The 20,933-nt window shown below is 44.7% G+C and overlaps 1 protein-coding gene across 1 annotated transcript in view; it reads left to right on the forward strand.

Annotated features, from left to right (window-relative positions):
* Positions 1–351: 351 nt before the first annotated feature.
* Positions 352–20,933, forward strand: part of KCNK6 (potassium two pore domain channel subfamily K member 6) — a 202,845-nt gene continuing 182,263 nt past the window's right edge. The window contains exon 1 of the mRNA XM_086938224.1: positions 352–1,918. Coding sequence (XP_086794350.1) covers positions 1,612–1,918 — 307 coding nt within the window. The 5' untranslated portion in view covers positions 352–1,611. The remainder of the gene's footprint in view (positions 1,919–20,933) is intronic.

The raw sequence follows: 20,933 nt of genomic DNA on the forward strand, positions 1-20,933 counted from the left end.
TCTTTTTAACAACTGTCACGTTGTTCAGAATGTTTTTTTGTGATTATATTTTATGATTAATATGTATTTTCATGATGGTTTTTAACCTTCGAAATAAATAAATGAACTGAAAGGAACTGTGTATCTATGTAACCGGTAACTATGCTCTGAAATAATGCTTGTCCTCATTTAAAGCGCTCTGATGCCTCCGGGTCTAGCCAGTGCTATTTAAAACTTTTCAAATAAACAAAGAAATAACGTTCAATTTGAAAAGAATCAAGACTACAGCTCCCACAATGCACCACGTTGTTCATAAAAAAAAGGCTTAGAGTTGTGTCCCTGGTGACGTGGAGTCATCTGGCAACCTGACTCTGTTTCAAGGGGAGGGCTCCTGGGCTCTGTCGGTATTTGTTTCAAGGGGAGGGCTCCTGGGTTCTGTCGGTGTTTGTTTCAAGGGGAGGGCTCCTGGGCTCTGTCGGTGTTTGTTTCAATGGTTTCAAGGGGAGGGCTGGGCTCTGTCGGTGTCTGTTTCCCATGTGTGCCCTGGTCTTTGTTGGTGAGCGCACTGCCCGCCTCCTTACGGTTTGCGGAAAGTTTCAGGGCAGGCCCCTTCCCTGCGCATGGAACTTCCTCCCCCGTGCAGTGATTGCTTCAGCGGGGTGGAGCCTCTCTCCACTCACGGGATAGAGGGCCCTCCGCTCTCTCGCGCTCACGGGAGTGTGACCCCTGCTCCTGGAGGGGTGCCGGTGCTCTCCTCGCCTGGGAGTGAGAGGCGGAAAAAAAGACGTCTGTCGAGAGGAGGTGCCCGGAGGGGGAAGAAGAGAACCAGGAAGAGAGAAGCGCGCGGGGATAGGTAAACTGAGGGCAGGTGACCGAAAGCTCAGTCCTGAGCCCAGGCGAGCGACCGCCGCAGGGGTGGACGTGGGACCAGAGGCGGATACTGTCGGCGGACTGCTTTTTTGTGTGCAGCGGGTTGATGCTTTCCGTCAGAACTTCCTCCGAGCAGCAGCCTCTGCACAGAGAACAAATACACTTCCTCCTAAATACCCGAGCTCCCACCTCGCACTCTTCCCTCCTTCTGACCCCCGTTTTCCCACTTACTGACCCATTTCGTCACAACCTCTTGCCCCTTTGTTGATAGTCTCACCCCCTTTCGCTGACACTGCCTGTCTCTACTCCGCTTGTTTACAACCCGCCGCTAGTGCTCTCACTGTATTTCCCTTGGTGTAAGCCCCTGCGTGCACTTGCTCCCTAGGGTCCGCACTCTAGCAGCTGGCCTCACTTCAGGCTGCTCTCCACCCCCCGCACGCTCGCAGTCTCTTCCTTGGCTGCAACCACTTCCCGACAGTCTCTTTTCCCATTGACTCACACTCTCGCCACTCCCTACCCCTTGAGTAGGCTAGTTTCTTACACTAATCACACCCACTTCCAGCTCACAGCCCTGTCACCGGGCACCACAGGCCCTAGACCGCAGACACTGAACCAGTTTATCACATATTTTTGCAGATAGCCCCTTCACAGCGAGCCCGGCCCTCTCCGCCCCTTCGAAGTGGCCCTTGCCAGTGGTCCCTTGCTTGGGCCTGTACTCTACCTGCTGCAGACTAGCTCCCCGAACTCGGCCCACCCTCTGCCATGAAGTCCTGGGTGGTAATGACTATCCTGGTGGTTATCTACGTGGCTTACCTGCTGCTGGGGGCCCTGGTGGTCTCCAACATCGAGGGGCCCTACGAAACCGAGAAGCGCCAGGAGCTGCGTGAGTTCAAGGCCGCCTTCCTGCGGGAGAACACCTGCCTGAACGAGAGCAAACTGGAGACCTTCCTGGAGAAGGTGCTGAACGCCAACAAGTATGGGGTGTCCCTCCTACGCAACGCCACCACCGACACCAACTGGGACTTTGCCTCTGCCTTCTTTTTTGCCAGCACCTTGGTCACCACTGTGGGTAAGACTTTGAGGCAAACCTGCCTGCTCACCTCTTATCTGTGTAGTACTGTGCAACTGAGTGTGTCACCAACAACATGCAACCATCTCCTGTACTCTAGGCTGTCCATCACTGGTGCCTTCATTTTCAAATATGGATCACTGGGTAGCCTGGTTGTGAAGTGCTGGTAGCGCTACATATGTGCATTCTCTTGTGTATGTGTATTTTTGTCTTTCGTGGGCGGTCCCAGATTTGTTTCAAGCTCCTAAGGTATGTATTAGAAGGTTCATCAAAAAGATGCTTTATGGTTGAGGCAAGATGGGCCTCACAAGTTGACATTGTTGTCGAAGAGTTGTGGCGCAGCGGCAAGGGTGCCTGACTCCGGACCACAGGGTTCATGGTTCGATCGCCGGCGGCAGGTTAGCCTAGCACCATGTGACTCTGGGCAATAGCTCGCTTAACCTCATCGCTGCGGCGGCTATTCCGCCACAGCGCTTAGGGGGTGGGGGGGCGCGCGGCGCGCCCATGCTGGTGACAGAACCGCTCCGTCACCAGCCGCGGTTGAGCTGTGCTCATGACGGAGCTGTTCCGCCATGGCCCCGCCCGCTTAATAAAACGCGCTGCGCAGGTGCGAAATCAGCGCCGCACAGGCGCGTCGGGCGGGCCATGACGGAACCGCTCCGTCATCAGCACAGGGCCACCTAGGCTGATGACGGAGCGGTTCTGTCATCAGCACGGAAAGGGTTAATCTTCCCGACCGCCCCCAGCGCCGGGGAACCTCTCCGGAGATAGCTGTGCCCTTTACAAATGCTGGAATTTAATTTAATTTAATCTCCGTACACATTGATATGAGTCCCTATACATTATACAAGTTCACAGATCCTCTATTCCCACAGCTCTAAACAAATCAACCAACTATCTCCGACCTTTCTGTGACTAACTATTCCAGCCTTCTGGCCTTCATTTTATTCATTCTTTGAACCTTCCTGGCCTTTTAATTTCTTAGGATCTAGCAGGTTCTGGTCGTATGTATATATGCGCTATTTCTATAGCGCAAGTCTAGCCAAAAGGCAGCAGAGCGCTGCACAGGGTCAAAGACGAGGATAAAGTCAGCGAGTGATAGAAGTATCTGGTTTGTGGACTTTTAAAGCATTGTAATGTAGTGTTCTTTATAGTGGCATGTTTTCAACTGTTTCCTAAATTGGAGCATCGTTGGGTGGTCCTTATGGGACGGTAAGCTCCTGGATGCATAAATAGAGAAGTTTGTGTGTTTGTGTGTGTGTTTCTTTTCTCAACCCTTCTTATTCTGTAGTCTGATGGTGTGCAGGTTGCAGGTGTGTCGAGGTCCACCTGAGTTGATGAGCTTGCCTGTATTATACGTCCTCCAATCTGTCCAGGGTTCACTGTAGGCGAGCAGGGTAAGGGTGCAAGATTGCATGTGGGACTGTCCTCAGGGGCACCACCCCACCGCTGGTCAGCTAAGAGAAAGGAAAGAAAAAGAATTAAAAAAGTATTATCATTTTATTTTTCCTCTGGACGGAGGCGAGTATTTAGGGCGAGGTCATGACAGGCACGGAAGGGGAGTGGTGGGCAGCTCTTCTGTCAGTGGGCATGATGGTTTGGCCGGCTGTCTTAGAAAGGCCTACCCGCCATGCGCATTAACATCTCACCAAGTAGAGCTGCATTGTCGGGTGAAGAGACCAGCAGGGGTAGGCCCCCAGTTCCCTTTGGAGCGAAAAATGAGCCCGCTCAGGCCAGTCCCAGCTCTTATCTCCTGCTAGCCAGTTGGAGATAAGCGCTTGGATTGGTCGTGGGGAGTCTGGGAGCCTCAGCATGTACACAGCAGAAAAATCGGCGAGGAGCAGGAAAGTTATTTTTTTCGTTGTCATCTCTCCACCACCCTCCCCGCCTCACCACTCTGCCGCGAGACCAGCTGCTACTGACTGCCTTGTGTGTCAATTGGTGTTAGCAGGGGGATTCAGCTGCTGTTCCGAGCTTACTCTACGGTGTGCGTGATAGTACTCGCTAATCCTCGTCTCAGGGGTGGATTAAGACCATGGTAATATAAAAGCAGTTGAAGGGCTGTATGGTTTGGTGCTACCTAGAAGAGCTAAAGAGTTGGGAATGTCTAGGTCCTCGCTTGAGTAAGCTACTTGTCTCTTCAACCCATACTCCACATCTGCTTACAGTACATGACTCTGTTTTGGTGGCGTCTTGACCTTAATTAACTCAACTATGGCTATTATAAGACATGAAGGCCTGCGGTACCTGTATAATAGCCTGCCTAATCTCCTTATTACAGTCCAGTTGTCATCCCTACTCACCTGTAATTGTAGAACAGCATCACTACTCTACAGTAATCATGTATTACAATTGAGTCATGATGTTACACTGTATTAAACGGAAGAAGTGGGGTTTCATCTCTTTCTTCTGCAACATGGTACCCTTAAAATGCGAAGCCATTAGCTGATTAGGAGACATTTCTGCCAGTATGGTTTACTTAATTACATTATTAGGTTTCAGTACAGAAAGCAAGAATATATCTTCATGTTATGACTTATTCAAAGCAACTAAGCAAACTTTTCAGCAACATTTCTATTTAGGGCTCCTGAGTGTTTTTTAGGTCTCGTCTAAGGCATTGCTTTAGCAATGCTTTGGCTGAGATATTAAGTAGGGCTCTCAGAAATGCTCCCAAAGACTGATTGCCTACAGTGCATGTGTGTGGGCTCGTGCACATCGCACATCATTTGGTTTGCTTGCAGACAGCATCAGACTTCAAACACTTCGAGGAATCCGCTTGGGCGCTCCTACTAACATAAATTAACAAGTCACTGTCACAAAGCTTCACAGGAAAGACCAGCAACGCCATATGGACAGCAGGCAGCCACAACACATCTTCCCCACTACTCTTTTCCTACCATTTTTTTGTCGCTTTCCAGCCGCTCGACTGGTTTCCAAGAAAATCAAGATTCCCAAGTGAACTGCAGTTTTATTTATTATTCTAAAAAAAAAAGATAGATAGAAACCTATCTTGGAAAGCACTATGGGAATAATTTGAGTTTTAGTAACCTTATTTCTTCTCCCATTCGGTTACGCTTCCTGTCCTCTTATGTTTCATTGTTGCCTTCTCCCCTAACCCTGCCCTCTTTGTTCTCCCGGGTTTTCTATTGAATCTCCTCCACCCATCCTATCTCTTTCTCTTATTCTTCCCCTCTACCTATTCAGATTACTGCTCTCCTTCTTTTCCCCCTCCTTAGTCTGTTCTCTATCTGCATCTCAATCCATTCTCCCTTATTTGCCCTCTCTTCACTTTCACCCCGTCCATTTTGTCCTGCCTCTTCATTCTGCCCCATAGCCCCTATTCTGTACACTGTTCTCCTACAACTAACACACAGAACTAGGTGCAACCAAACACCAACAAAACCTCACACACAAGGGCATGTCAAGGACTGCCTCGGGGAAGTTTCACCTGATGTGTATGTCTGAGAGCATGTACATATTGTTTCTGTGTGTCTGCGAGCCTTCACCAGTGTATGTGTATTTGAATGTGTGTATGCGTAACACTACTTAAGTCCACACACACTGCGCCCTCACACTACTTTAGTTCACACACACTGCGCCCTCTCACTACTTTAGGACACACACACTGCGCCCTCTCACTACTTTAGTTCACACACACTGCGCCCTCTCACTACTTTAGGACACACACACTGCGCCCTCTCACTACTTTAGGACACACACACTGCGCCCTCTCACTACTTTAGGACACACACACTGCGCCCTCTCACTACTTTAGTCCACACACACTGCGCCCTCACACTACTTTAGGACACACACACAATGCGCCCTTTCACTACTTTAGGACACACACACTGCGCCCTCTCACTACTTTAGGCCACACACACTGCACCCTCACACTACTTTAGTCCACACACACTGCGCCCTCACACTACTTTAGGACACACACACAATGCGCCCTTTCACTACTTTAGGACACACACACTGCGCCCTTTCACTACTTTAGGACACACACACTGCGCCCTTTCACTACTTTAGGACACACACACTGCGCCCTCTCACTACTTTAGGCTACACACACTGCACCCTCACACTACTTTAGGCAACACACACTGCGCCCTCACGCTCTGCCCCCTCACACGCTCTGCCCCCTGACACGCTCTGCCCCCTGACACGCTCTGCCCCCTGACACGCTCTGCCCCCTGACACGCTCTGCCCCCTGATACGCTCTGCCCCCTGACACGCTCTGCCCCCTGACACGCTCTGCCCCCTGACACACTCTGCCCCCTCACACACTCTGCCCCCTCACACACTCTGCCCCCTCACACACTCTGCCCCCTCACACACTCTGCCCCCTCACACACAATTACTCTACTGAATACAACATACACTCCACACAATACCACTCAGTGCCATAAAATTGTATGCTACATAATTACACTGCGCTCAACGCAACATACACTCCAAATACCATTCATTGCCACATAATTACATGCTGCATAATTACACTCTACTGAATGCAACATACACTCCACACAATACCACTCAGTGCCACATAATTACATGCTACATAATTACAATGCAACATACACTCCAAACAATACCACTCAGTGCCACATATTTACACGCCACACAGTTATACTGCACTCAATGCAACATACTCTCCAAATACCACTCATTGCCACATAATTACACTCCACACAATACCACTCAGTGCCACATAATTACATGCAACATACACTCCAAACAATACCACTCAGTGCCACATAATTACACGCCACACAGTTATACTGCACTCTATGCAACATACACTCCAAATACCACTCATTGCCACATAATTACACTCCACATAATTACACTGCACTCAATTACACTGCACTCAAGCAACATACACTCCAAATATCTCGGTGCCACATAATTACACTATACTCAATGCAACATACACTCCAAATACCACTCAGTGCCACATAATTATATGCTACATAATTACACTCTACTGAATACAACGTACACTCCAGACAATGCCACTCAGTTCCACATAATTATATGCTACATATTTACACTGCGCTTAATGCAACATACACTTCAAATACTACTCAGTGCCATATAATTACACGCCACATAATTACATTGCACTCAATGCGACATACACTCCAAACACCACTCAGTGCCACATAATTACCTGCCATATAATTACACTGCACTCAATGCAACATACACTCCAAATACCACTCAGTGCCACATAATTAAACGCCACATAATTACACTGCACTCAATACAACATACCCTCCGAATGCCACTCAGTGCCACTACACGCCACATATTTACACTGCACTCAATGCGACATACACTCCAAATACCACTCAGTGCCACATAATTACACGCCACATAATTACACTGCACTCAATGCAACATACACTCCAAATACCATTCCTTGCCACATAATTAAATGCTGCATAATTACACTGCACTCCATGCAACATTCACTCCAAATACCACACAGTGCCACATAGTTACACGCCACATAATTACACTGCACTCAATACAACATACACTCCAAACACCACTCAGTACCACATAATTATATGCTACATAATTACAATGCACACAATGCAACATACACTCTAAATACCACTCCGGGCCACATAGTTACATGCCACATAATTACACTCTATCTATCTATCGCATCACCACAGCATCACTCGGCACCACCACAGCATCACTCGGGGGCACCACAACATCACTATGCGCTACCACAGCATCAGTGAACGCTACAGCATCACTTGTCGCAACCACAACATCACTCAGCGCCACCACAGCATCAATCTGTGCAACCATTCAACAACAACTGGTTCAAATATGTTCTCTCAATGTTTCAAGCTTTGTTACAAATATCACAAAGATGTTAATATTTCACTTCTGTTCTTGGATTTTCGTCACAATAAAATACACTGAACATAATCTTCACAAAAGTTATTTACAAAAGTTTAGGCAATTGCAATTATAAATTACAATAACTTTTATTTAAGTATTATTTAAACAATTAAAAGCAATTGTTATTTGTAATCTCAATACATCTAAGTCACGTAAATACAACCCATATTGCATTACAAATGCTATAGGTGTCACATTTGCGAAAGTTAAAAGTGTTGGAATTGTAAATGACAAAGCTATTAATTTCGTTATTTTCAAAACCAACACATAAATAAAAAATTTGTCGTATACAATACCAATAGCTCAAACTTCCCTAATGCGAGACCTATTGCATTGCAAATGCTTGTTTTTATCTGGCATTTCAGTCTATATTTATTCGTTGAAAAATTAAGTTGCCACGGATAAATTTCGAAATGTATTTAACTTTATTCTCACTGTTTTATAGCGGTAGGGTTTTAGCTTATTAACGGTCCATAAACAATGAAACAATACACTCACTTGAAAATATTATCGTTACAGTACTAGCCCATCTGACTTATGCAACCGTTTCCATTTCTCTGGTAAATGCTCTCATTGTAACCCCCTAATTATGTCCTTAAACACAGGCAGTAAAAAGTAGACCTAATTAAAGACAGAAAGAAAAGCAGATTGTTTTTTGATGTATGTTTAAAAAAAAATACAGGAAAAATCTGTGCCTTAACAATACATAACTTCTTAAATTATGCGCATGCTACAAACTAGAAGTGGTATCTGCTCTTACATTATAAATTCCTCATTTATTTTAAAGACCTGCAACTTGATGATCTCTCATCTGAAGGCTTGAGAGAGCAAGGATTTTAAATACGGTTTGGCGAAGCGTAATTATTGTGCCACATATTATACGCAATAAAATGCCCTCAACGGTATGAAAAAACGGACCCTGCAAGTCTATGCAGGGTTCCATGAGTGTAATGGAAGCCAGCCTTCCTTTATGACTCTCTCTAAGGTCATACACCTGCTCTGTGACTTACAAGTACCTTATATTCTATAGTTTGGGACACTTCACCGTGTAAATAATTCCGGAGCTGTAGCTTTACCAATCCCAAATAACAGTCAAGTTGTTACATCAGTAAACCTTTACAGGAAAAGAAGCCCACTCACTGGACATGGCTGAAGTCCTCAAACCCTCTGCTACACTCTGAGTGGGGGAAAACCCTGGTGCATTTCATTGCAGACATTTTTACTTCCCCAAAAACAGTAATGCAGCCTTTCTAACACAGTCACAGTTTTATAACTCCCAAGCACCGGCTGACTGATCACATGGGGAAGATCTATCTCATGCAGACATCATGTACTCTTGCTAAGTACGTTTTAAGTCTTTCACACGTCTAGTTTGAGTTTGTGAACAAACACTTAAGCTATATATAATGCAGAACACTTTCGTGAATTACTTTACCGTAAAAATGTCTGTATGGAGATAAGTTATTTTCTGTTCGGTTTTACTTCTATATGCCTTCTTGAATAATTTCCGTACCTAAAAAGTTTATAGCAGTTGTATCTGGGTCATTTCATCTACCTTGACAGTGAAGCTGTCTGCATGACCTATTGCTTACAGCGAAGAATATGATTTGATCAACCTCTTGGGTTTATTTGGATTAGGCACTTTCAGTCATTGGCTTGCTTGCACCATTGTCAATCACCAATCACATCTTGAATCAGGTGTATTTTAATTTCACTGTCATGCTATTGACTGTTTGGATGTTTCATTTTACCACCTGGAAAAATCTTCCATTGGAATGCATGAGGTACAATTTTACATCTGTGAAGTGCACTCAATTCTCCACTTTTTTGTCACTTTCAGGTCTTTATCAGATGCTTGCGTCTGTACAAAAAGCAAATGTTTTGTTCGTTGTTTTCACTGCAGGACGTGTTGATGCAATTTAGAGAAAAACAAATGAATTGCTGCGACACTTGATCGTCAACTAATTGTTGCATTAAAGTCAGGGCTTTAAGTGGGCCAGATCCCCCTGGGGCTCAGATCCGGTAGTAATTTAAAATAGACATTAAATAGGGTAGCTTGTGGGCCCTGCTTTCATGTCTTTAACTTTTAATGCAAAAACACTGATGGATTTTGGAACAATGAGTATAAAAAAGGTTTAGGTAATCCATGTTGTTCCTGCGCATATTTCACATGCTTTACTTCCAGTGGCAGCTCCTCCGCTATGGCGGAGGAGCGTCGCCCCACTGCTTTTAAGCAGTGCAAAGTAAAGGAAACATAAAATGATAACTTCGAGTTATTATAATTTTATGTTTCCGTTCTGCTTTGCAGGTGGGCGGGGCCGCTCTGCTCTCGGAGCAGGTCAGGGGAGGAGTGGTTTGCCTACTACTAAGTGCATATGACTGTTTGGCTGGTCCTCTCGTGCCGGTCAAACCAGTCATGTACACTTTACCTGTTCTCTGTGCAGGCTGTATTACAACCTGTGTGGAGAACATGCCCAGGCCCCCATTCCTGGCTGAGTGTCGAACCAGGACGCTCAGACCACCGTTGTGATTGGTCAGAGGAGCCTGGCTGTGCTTCTTGTTCCTCGAGTCCGAGGAGGAGAGCAGGAGCAGAGATGCGGGACCCGGGGGCAAAGTAAGTGTTTCTTTTTTTCAATTTTTTTTTCACTGCACACTAAGTGCTCCCTCCATGCACCTGCCTCGCCACCCGCGAGTCATGCCGTCCGCCACTGTTTACTTCATTTTACATTCTCTGAGTGTTTGCTTTTTTCAAGATACTGTTTTTTTTTCTGGCAGCATATTACTCTTGTCTAGTCCATAATTTGAATTGGGTTACATCCAGGTGCTTATGACGAGGTATAAGTGAGTTATAGCTGAAGGCAGTGCAAGTTTCTTACAGTGCCTGTCAGGAGCAAAAAAGTGTTCAGAATATGAGTGCACAGGGCAGGGGTCACGCATGCCAGTTGCAGTTGTGATTCTATGCAAATGTGTCGGTTGCATGGCACTCAACACACATTTTAGCTTGTATGTTTACTCTGTGCCTCTGTTACACACACACACACACACACTTTTTTAATTTCACTTAAAACACTGATTAGAAGAGCCGCGTTCTCCTCTTTGGCATTCCCAGCAACCAGATGCAGCACCTGCGGCTTCTGCCTACCACTAGGCTAGTAGGTCAGGCTTACAACTAAGAATGGAAGCCCTACCTATTGGCTTTCTCAATGCTTGTTTGTTACTTTGTTTCATGTGATCCGTGGAGCCGTTGCTTTTCAGACAGACTTGGAGTACCCACAAGGAGAGCCCCATTCCCCAGATATTTGTAGTATTTGTTGTCTGTGTTTATCCTTGGGGTGTGAGCGACATGTGCCTGTTTCTCTGGCACAGGAATTGCACCTTTGCTCATATGTGCACCCGTGCTTTCCAATGAAAGGCCTTGTACACTTGGGCACCCACGTGTATTGTGTGTACTTCGTGGGCCTGTAAACCAGGCGATCACAATTTTCCAAGCTAGAACTGACTCTTTAAATGACTATATTTTTGTTGCGTTATGGATTGAATTGTGTGCTTTGTTGTGGCCCTTGTTATTGGAATCGGAAGATGGAATAACAGCCGTGCCGACATTTCAGGAAAAGTCCTCTCTGACAATCCTCCCTCTGTTTGGGCCACACAGAAAGTGCGATTGTTTAAACACGTACCCGTTTCATGGCCTTTCTATTTAAGTGACCGTGAAATGGGCCGCGCACCATGTCATTAGGACATGCCCGCCAAATACCGTGAAATTAACCTGTTCTGCTTGAGGCCTGGCCCCGCGTCGCCGTAGCGGGCTGTCCAGGAAGTTACTGGCGCTTCCTGTGTTCACTTTCTGGTGGTGTCATTCAGCGTCGTTGGCTATTACCGTTGCTCATTTCCGTTCGGTTTTTCTTAAAGATTTCTCTTTTCCAGTGTATGTTGAGTAAATCCCATATACACGTGCCTTGTTGTGAAAGATGAATAGCTGGTGGAGATTTCGAATTGTTCAATATATAGATAGATGCACACGTATTTTTTGGCTGTAGAATGTCGGTTTAGACGTAGGAGCCCAGTGCTAACAGTTTCCGTCATTCCTTGCGCTGTACTTTAAAGTATGCGTCACACGTCACACACACCTCGTTCGGAGAAAATTATGTCTTGTCAGGTTATACCGAGCCCCGTGCTAACAATTTCCGGCTTTTTTGTACATTAGAGCTGAAGTATACGTGGCACAGGGCAGCGTTTGGAAAAAATGATGGCTTCACAGAAAAAATTATGGCTTCACAGGTTGAGACGGTGTGGCTTTACAGGTAAAAGCCAGGACTGCCGACCTTTGAAAATACGGAATCGGGTTCAAGTCCCGGCGCTAGCTCAACATCCTTTTATTCTGTGCACATTACTTAATTTCACCATGCCAAAAAACACACAAATCTATTCTGACCCTGTGCAATGTAACTGGGCAGACACAAGGAGGTGATGACCGGAGCGCTGAAAGTTTAAAGACACTCGCCCTAGGACACAGATCTGGGTTCAATCCATCTTCGTTCTTTAGCTCACTTTGCCACCCCAGTTCAGACCCAGCTTTATGCAAATCAGTCTTGACCCTGTGCCTCTGGGAACATCCACCCCGAACTGCCAAGCCAGGTCTTCCTGAACCAGAAGCAAGCATCTTGGGACCGGTTTTGGGGTTACACCCCTCATCAGCCAGGCTAGCTTGAATCCAGTGGCAAAGTGAGAAAGGGACCCATGTCTGGGAATACCTTGCCAACTTAGGGCAAACAAACCAAACACAAGGAGAATGATGCACGGAGTGCTGACATTTTTCAGTCACTCACCCCCACCTTAAGAATGATGATGGATTCAACCAAGATCTGTGACTGGAGCGAGTGTCTGAAAAGTTTCATCACGCTTTCCATCATCTCCCTGTCTTTGCAATGTAACTGGTGTTCATGTAAAGCGTTCCAATGACCTTAGGTTGAGTTTAGTTATTTTTAAAGCTGCGTAAAAGAAATGTGTAAAAATAACATGTAATGTTCAGTGCTTTTGTCCTACAAATCAGCAAAAAAGTTCATAAAACCCAAATTAGAGCAAACCGGTCTGGCGTCTTTTTTTGTGACGTGCTTGGTAATAGTTGGGTGACTTTGTATGTAATGCTCCTAGCTTTCCTAGAAAGAGCAACCCTTAACAAAAGGATATGGGTTAGTAGCTTTAAGCTGTACCCTCAAGGAAGAGTGCTATCTAGGCTTGCCAGCCCACACCGTGCTGCAGTGTGACACAGGGTTTCATGCCTCATCACACAGCTATATGGTCAAGAGGCACAATCACATGGGGAGCTGGAAAATTTTGCACAGTCGGGGTTGAACCCCAAGCACAGCTGTGGTCCCATTAAAGCTGTCCCACGGCTAGGGGATTGGTGCTGATGAGGTAGTCCCCTATTGGTATGGGTAGGCGTAGCTGTGGCTGTTTTGGAAGAGGAAGGGGTCCAGGGGGAGCTCCTCGGTGTGAGCAGTGGAGCAACTCCCCACTGGTTAAAATGCCCCTTCATGTCCCAGAATTGAAAAATAACATGGTAATAAAGTTGGTATATTACCATTTTATTTTTCAATATAACCCCGTCCTGACACTCATCAGGATGGGGGCTCTGCTGAGTGACGGCAGCAAGGAGGAGGGTGGGCTGCCTCAGCACTTTTCAAAGTACGCATGTCTTTTTGGCCGGCCCTCTTGCTATGGCCAGCCAGACATGCGCATTTTGAAACCTCTCACCCAGCTGACTTAAGACAGCTGGGTTAGAGTAAGTGCCCTTGGCAGTGGCGAGTGAGGCGGATCCCTCCAACCAGGGCACTGCTCTCACACCATGAGAGCAGCGCCAAGATTGGTTAAGGCACTTCTCAAGGGCTCGCCCTGCAGGAGGAAGACGTGCAGCCGGGAAGGGGTAGGAGTCGAACGTGTCGCAGGTGTTGTTTAATTTTTTTTTAGTTTTAATCCACAACCCATTTGCCCGCCTCACCACTCCCCATAGATGCCAGCCGCCACTGAAGAGGTCGAAAAAAGCTCTTTCCATAGCCCTGCTCCCTTATCAAGGCAATGACCTTTTCTCCCTGTACACTCGCACAGTGAAAAATATTGTTAGGTGGAAGATCTGGTGTTATGAAAAGCTGTCTGAAGCAGCATTCGAAGTATATAAAGGAAAGTATGGAAACTGTGATTCTAAGTACAAAGGGCGTGGGGGTCAGATTTGGCTTAAAGAACAGATTATTCTTTAACTTTTAATTGTTCTTTCACCCACAGATAAATGCATATGATGGGGTTATCAGACATTCTGGATTTCCTCGGATAGTCCTTTTTTTTTTTTTCTTCAGAGGATTGTCCAAGCGTCTCGACGCTTTTCCTAATTTTCCAATAAATGTCCCGGTTTTGGGAAAACGATCATGTTCATTCTGCAATGCAGAAATGAAACTATGCTTTACTATAAGAAACACTTTTAAAGTTATTTAGTTTATTATATGTTTCTTTTAGGCAGCACAGCGCCAGGCTTGCTTCGTGCTCGCAACAGATGGAAGACCGAGTGGGGGGCTCATGGTAGATAGAGGTCGTGCCACAATTAGTTATATATCAGAGCCTTGTAAATATATCCTTTTTTTTTAATTTGTTTTACATATTTACGAAAAACCTGGTACAGGCCAGATATAAAAGAAACATGAAAGACTTTAGTCCTACCTTTGTGTCTGACCTGTCCCGGTTTTTGCTTATCAAAATCTGCTCTCCTTATGCATACAGAGTATAATGAACTTGAATTGCAATTTAAAATAATCTGTGGATAACACCTTGTCCTTGTTGGAAAGTTCAACTGCGTAATGCGATGACTTCAAAGACCCACTGGTTTTGCACAGACATCTGATTTGAATTGGTGCACTCGGGAATAGTGACATGTATTTATAGTGCTGTGAGCCCCCAACCTGTGCCTGAAATCTCTGTGCATATGTAAGTCTTTAGTATAAAAATCTGTCACAATATAAAATAGGGTGCCACATAATGTGGAAAAGATACAATGTTTACATTTCTAGTAATGCACAGACTCTAGTGCAAATCCTTTTTTATAGGTTTCCATTAACAGGACACATTATAGAGCTCTTAACACCCTTACAGTATTTCTTTAAAAAAAAATTTTTTTATATATCCTCATATGCCAAAAGATATCCTCAAAAGTCCTTCCCTCGTTACCAACCATTGATGCCGAATGTAACCAGGAATGATCATATCTTCCGAAGATCTTATTGGAAGCACTTTTTGTAGATACCCATCCAAGATACTTCAATTCAGTTCCTCTAACTGTCCACCATAGAACCGATCTTAGGGTATTTTTAAACTACAAAAAAGCATAATCATTGGACCGTATCCTTAAAACTTAAAGCTTATCCAGCCAAGAAATACATGGAGACCAAAACTGTTTTTTTTCTCTTCCAAATTATACTTTCTAAATTCAATGTATACTTAATTGAATTAACCCAATCCAAATAAGTTGGTGCAGTATCTTTTATCCATAATTTACATATTTCTCTTCGCGCTAAAATAATTAAATAAAACAGCAATATATTTGTCTCTCGTGAAAGGGATTAAAACTCCAAAGTAATACCAAAAAATACAAGTAAAGTACTGAGCTGTATATTTAACTCCATTATACTTTCCATACCTTCAGAAACCGCACACCAATACTTATGCAAGGCAGGACATGTTAAAACCATATGGAGATCGTCTACTTTTTCCTTCTTACATTTAGGACAACTGGGTACAGTCTCCTTCGCAAATTTACAGTATTTCTTGCAAAGAAAAACATTGTCACAGTGATGCTTTAACTGATTATCGATTAAGGCCTATTGCTGATTCCGAATAGCTTGTAGATTTGCAGATTAAACACTGGTACATATTAAGGTTTCTTTTCGATAGGAGGCACCCTAAGAGAGATGATTATTTCTTGTTTAGCTGCATGACTCTTCTCAGTACAGGAAACTCCATCCTTCTCTTTGAGTCTGAGGCAGCCCGGGGTCTCTATTAACCATCCAGGAATTGTTGTTTTTATCAAAACGTATGGTATCTCTTTTGGTATGATTTAAGAAAGATTGAGAGTGCTGTTCCAAGTAGATCCTGCCAACCTCAATCTCCGGTTTTAAGATGAAGTTTTTGTTTTTAAGTGGTGAGAGTAAAGGGAACACTCATATTACACAGTAGGTACTATTCAAAAAGGGCAAGTATTGGTTTAATTAAAGCATCCGTGCATGCACTTTTTTACTTTGTGAACAAATAAAGTTGAAAATCAACAACGTTTTTATGACCAAGTGAAAAAAATAATCGTCGAGTGATTGGCCAATAGCATTGTGTCTTTATATATTTGATGCTTGTATAATATGAATCCAGGCAAAAAGCAGCAGAGCGCTGGACAGGTTCTAAGGAACGATGCAGAAGTGGATTGTTACTGTTTTGTGATGTAATGTTCTTTAAAGAGGTGTGTCTTCAGCTCTTTTCTAAAATAGGAGCAGATTTGGGGCCTCATTGATGGATACAGGGTTATTGTTTCTGTCCCTGAGTGTTTAGATGTAGAAGGCCTCCCCCCCCCCTTTTTTTCTTTGACCGAATAATTGATCTGAACAGCATTTGTTTCTTAAATGAATTCCTAAAAGAGAAATTAAAAGAGAACTGTGACTTTCAACTGTATGCATCTAAAAGCACATAATGTCACAGAAAAGGACTACTTGATACCTATCACCAGACTTAATGGGAACACAAATAGGATAAACCAACCATTAACTAAGTAAGATGGCCTTGATGGACTCTACAGTAAAGCAGGGGGCAACCATGAAAAATACATTGAAAGCAGCGCCTGAAGGGGTGACCCAGTGTACTGGGTCTTATTGTACTTTCTGTGAAGAATTGATGACATTGATTTTTCCAGCCAGCGAATATTGTCTGTAGCTAAATCTAAAAAGATTTGGGAGAGTACAGGGTTCAGTGTTATAAAAAGGCTGAGAGTGAAAAATTAGACCGAAGGAGGGGATACGAGATGGGGCACAACATGTATGCAGTGCTTAAAAAGGGTTTTGGGATCTGTTTGTGATCAGGAATGGAATATTGATACAGAAGTCCACAATTACAAAGAAAATGAGAGACCTGGAGATGAGGAGAGAGAGAGTAAGCGATGGGCTCGGAATAAAAACTGAGTGCACAGAAGAAAGTGATCTGTGTGTCTGCCAGTCGCAACAGCCAATGCTGACCGAGGCAGACCACCCCACTGCCATCGATTCCGCCTAATTCTTTCCAATAAAGAACACTACAGTAAGAGGTTAACATAAAGGCAAAGCAAAGTATGTAATATCCAACTCCTCATTTTCCTAAGTGCTTCAGGTTTCTAAGAGTACAGGGATCCCTGGGTTCGAAGGAGAAGGCCTTTCTTAGATGCTCATGGTCAGGCCCTGCCGCTCTGCTTTTGTGGTGTGACCTGTGCTGCTGAAGCTCTAGGACTGACCTTGTGATACCAGAGTGACCTTTTTGTGCTTTGGCCCTGTGGTCCAGCCTAAATAGAGCTGTATACAACTTCTCTGGCATGGAATCTGGCGTTCTCCAACGTTGACATGAAGACAGAGCCTTCGTGTTGGGCTTGCACATTTCCATATGCCTCCTGCCGCTTATCCTCTAAGTTCTACCACTTTTTGTGATTACCAACAGGGCTTTTCCATATAAAAACATTCACACTTATCACTTTGATATCTATCTCTATTGAGCTGCTCCAAATATTTTGAGCAGCCTTTCCCTCCACTGCGTAATGTATACCAGTGGTGGAGACAAAGACTTATTTGAAGCTATCAGATGCTTACCCAACGCAAGAGCGAGAAGGGCAGTAATGAGAGAAAGAGGAATGTGGGGAGAGCAAGAAAGGGAAACAGTAACATAGGAAAAACGCAGCGACAAAAAATAACATAGAAGAGTGAGGCAAAGAGGCAGAAGTGTAGAGTGGGAAAGAAAAATGCACTCGTTTGAATCTAGATGAGACGGCCTTGCAATTTGTAAACCATTGCGTTCTGCAGTGCCGGTGGCGGTCTCCTAAGAAAAACTTTGAGACCTTGCAATTATTTATTTATTTGAAAATTCAAGCTCTTCCTCGCACAATAAATGCCACTGGCGAATGCAGGGATTCACCGGACTACTCTGCATGAAGCCTTGTGCGTCTGAGTGTCCCCCTTTCACAGATGCAAAGATACTTTCACCGTTTTTCCAGAGATTGGTGCATGCAGTTGGTGAGGGATAATGAAGATTTCACGTGTGCCAGCCCCATGGGAAAGCTTGATGCAACACCAAAAACCCCTCCTCCCCCTCCCACAGAAATTCTGATGATGAATTCTTCCTTTTAAGAATTCAGTTTTGCACTGCTACCATCATTTTAAATTCAGTGGGCAATGCATCTCCGAAACACAGACCCTTCTTTTTAGGTCTCTCCTGACACTGTACATGCGCTAGCAATGTCTTCTGTTAATTTAACTTTAAGGGAGTGTAGAGACCTCCCATTTCTAAGCATTGGTTGCTTCATCGTCACTGTAATTTTCTTGCTTCTCATTGGTCAGCGCTTGCTGCTTTCATTTTCTCTGTGTGTTTTTCTTTTCGATGGTGCATTGACCAAGTACTCATTAATGTCTTAGTGTTCTTCTGCTGCTTGCACTCAGATTAAGGCACTTTGACACTGACTTATTCAAACTTGCCTTCTGGATGGCCAAGCTGTACTCCAACGACTCTCTCGGGTCAAGCAGACTCCGGGGCAACTTTTGGGCATTGGATTTTGGTCCTTGGTGCTGCACGGCAGGGAGGAGTGGGTATTCATAGATATGGGCTACCCAACTAAACCCCAGCAGGCTTCTTCAGCTGTTGTGGTCCTGTGCTGTAAACAGGAGGTCAGCCATCTGACCCTTGGAATCTTTCTTCGGCTGGGCTCAGTAATCAACATCTCCACAAGCAGGATACAGGCTAGCCACCAGGTTCAGCAGGTGCAGTTTCCATTGGTGCAGTCTCTTTGCTGGGTCCTGGTGCAGTAGGGCAGACCTTCAGTTCTATTCTTCAGTCCAACAAGATCTGACTTCTAGGTGCCCTGGGTGCCTTTTTTTGTTCAGAAAATGCACTTGGGAGCGAGGCGGTCAGTAGCCAATGAGCTACTAGATTCCCTCCCACCTTATGACCGCTGCGAAGTGTGGCATCTGGCGGTCCCAGAATTCTCTATTCTGCCCACTTTCAGTATGTCAGAACCCCTCACTTGGTGTGCAGAACTCTGTAGTCCAACCCAAAGGTGTTGCAACTTGCTCCCAAGGGGGATAGACGCTCATGAATTAACGGTTTGACAATTGGCTTCCCCTCTCTGCCCCTAATGCCATCCTGTCTGCCTAAACAAAAGAGCAGCCCCTCTTTCAAGTGTTTCCCATTTGCCCTTAAAAGGTGGCTTCTCCTTTGAAACTGGCATTATGGGCTAATACGTGTGTGGCTTCCTGCCTGGGAGAGGTAACACCGATTGTGTCCTTTCCTGGGAGTCGTTAAGACTTCTCCCCAGGAGGGCAGAAGTCTGTCTCTGAGGACATTCCTTGTGTGCAACCATAAATGGGCTCTTCATACCTTAGGCAACTAAAGTGACATTAAGTTCGATTTAAACTTCAACTAGATTTAATGCACTGATTCTTTTGATACCTTAAAGTACCAACTTTAGTAGTTCCAGTCAGAACTTCGCAGGGCTAAAGGGTCAGCCTGTAACTGCACTCACCAATGGGGCTACTAGCCATTTCCACCGTAAAAACGACTATTTCGAATTTTTACTGTTGGATCATAACAAAGTACATGTTCCACCTTTTATAATATGCGTCCCTCTTCCTTCAGGCTTGACAGGCCTACCTTAGGGGTGACTTATATATATATATATATATATATATATATTTAAAAAGGGAGGACTGGGGTTTGCCATTACCTCAAATGGCAAAGTTGAGTTAGCGGTCAGTTTTAAACAGCCCTTCTGTCTGTAGTGGCAGATAGGGAGCTATGTTTTACCTTATCTTTTTCATGGTGGTGCTACAAGTGCTGACGTCATTGAAGAGACACTCTAACTTACAGGCCCTGGGTACCCCTGGTACTGTATATCAGGGACTTATAAGTAAGTTAGGCTATGCCAATTTGGGATAAGCCAATCAACCATGTAATCTTTTAAGGGTCCGAGCAGACACCCGGAGTCCGGATTTATCAGGGCTCTGGGCATTTCAGAGCCATTAAACTAGTGCCTAGTTGTCAAAGTGGACCAAAAAAGGTGTTGTGAAAATTGCCAAAAGCCTGGTTCTTCACAGTTGATATTTTGCAATACAATTCCCATATCTAGGCTCATAGGCAGTCCGGCTGTTCCAGCCCAGGCAACCGTGGTGAAAGGTTTGTTTAGCACATTTCATGCTCAACTAGCTCTCTTCCAGCCCACTTAATCGAAGAAAAACAAAGAACTTGTGACATTATTTCATTTGTAAGTAATGTTTGGCAGAGATAACCGATGCATGGTCTGCCATTATCTCAGCCAGTGTATCTGCTAGAATCTTGAATGTAACATCTGGATAGCCCACATTTTTACTATCTCATCCATTCAGGCGCTAACTTGTTTTGAGCTGTTTTTATTCGTATTTCTAAGGGACTTTAATTCGCTTTCACGGCCCAGTTTATCCTAAACCTTGACGGAATGCAAACCATTTTGGTTGTGTAACTCAGTGCACTACAGTCAGCAAATCGCTGGCGCTCATTCACAGCGCCTACATCCACAGTCAATGTCCACCTCAAGTCACTTGCACTAAGGTGCCACCATCTTCCCACAAGGGCTTAATCTATCAGTCTCCCTGCTTAAATGCCCCTCTACATTTCCACAAGGTTAGTCTCCTTACAATATTCTGCGACTAGGCCAACGCAGCATGACCAGATCACCCATCTCTCAACATATAGACCCACCAACAGCACATCACATGCATGTAACATGCTCCTCCCCAAGAAGGCATCAATGCGCTATAGAAATGCAGAAACCATGATCTATTGCAGGTGGTCT

Source organism: Lissotriton vulgaris, chromosome 9, assembly GCF_964263255.1.
Source record: "Lissotriton vulgaris chromosome 9, aLisVul1.2, whole genome shotgun sequence".
Lineage (NCBI taxonomy): Eukaryota > Metazoa > Chordata > Amphibia > Caudata > Salamandridae > Lissotriton > Lissotriton vulgaris.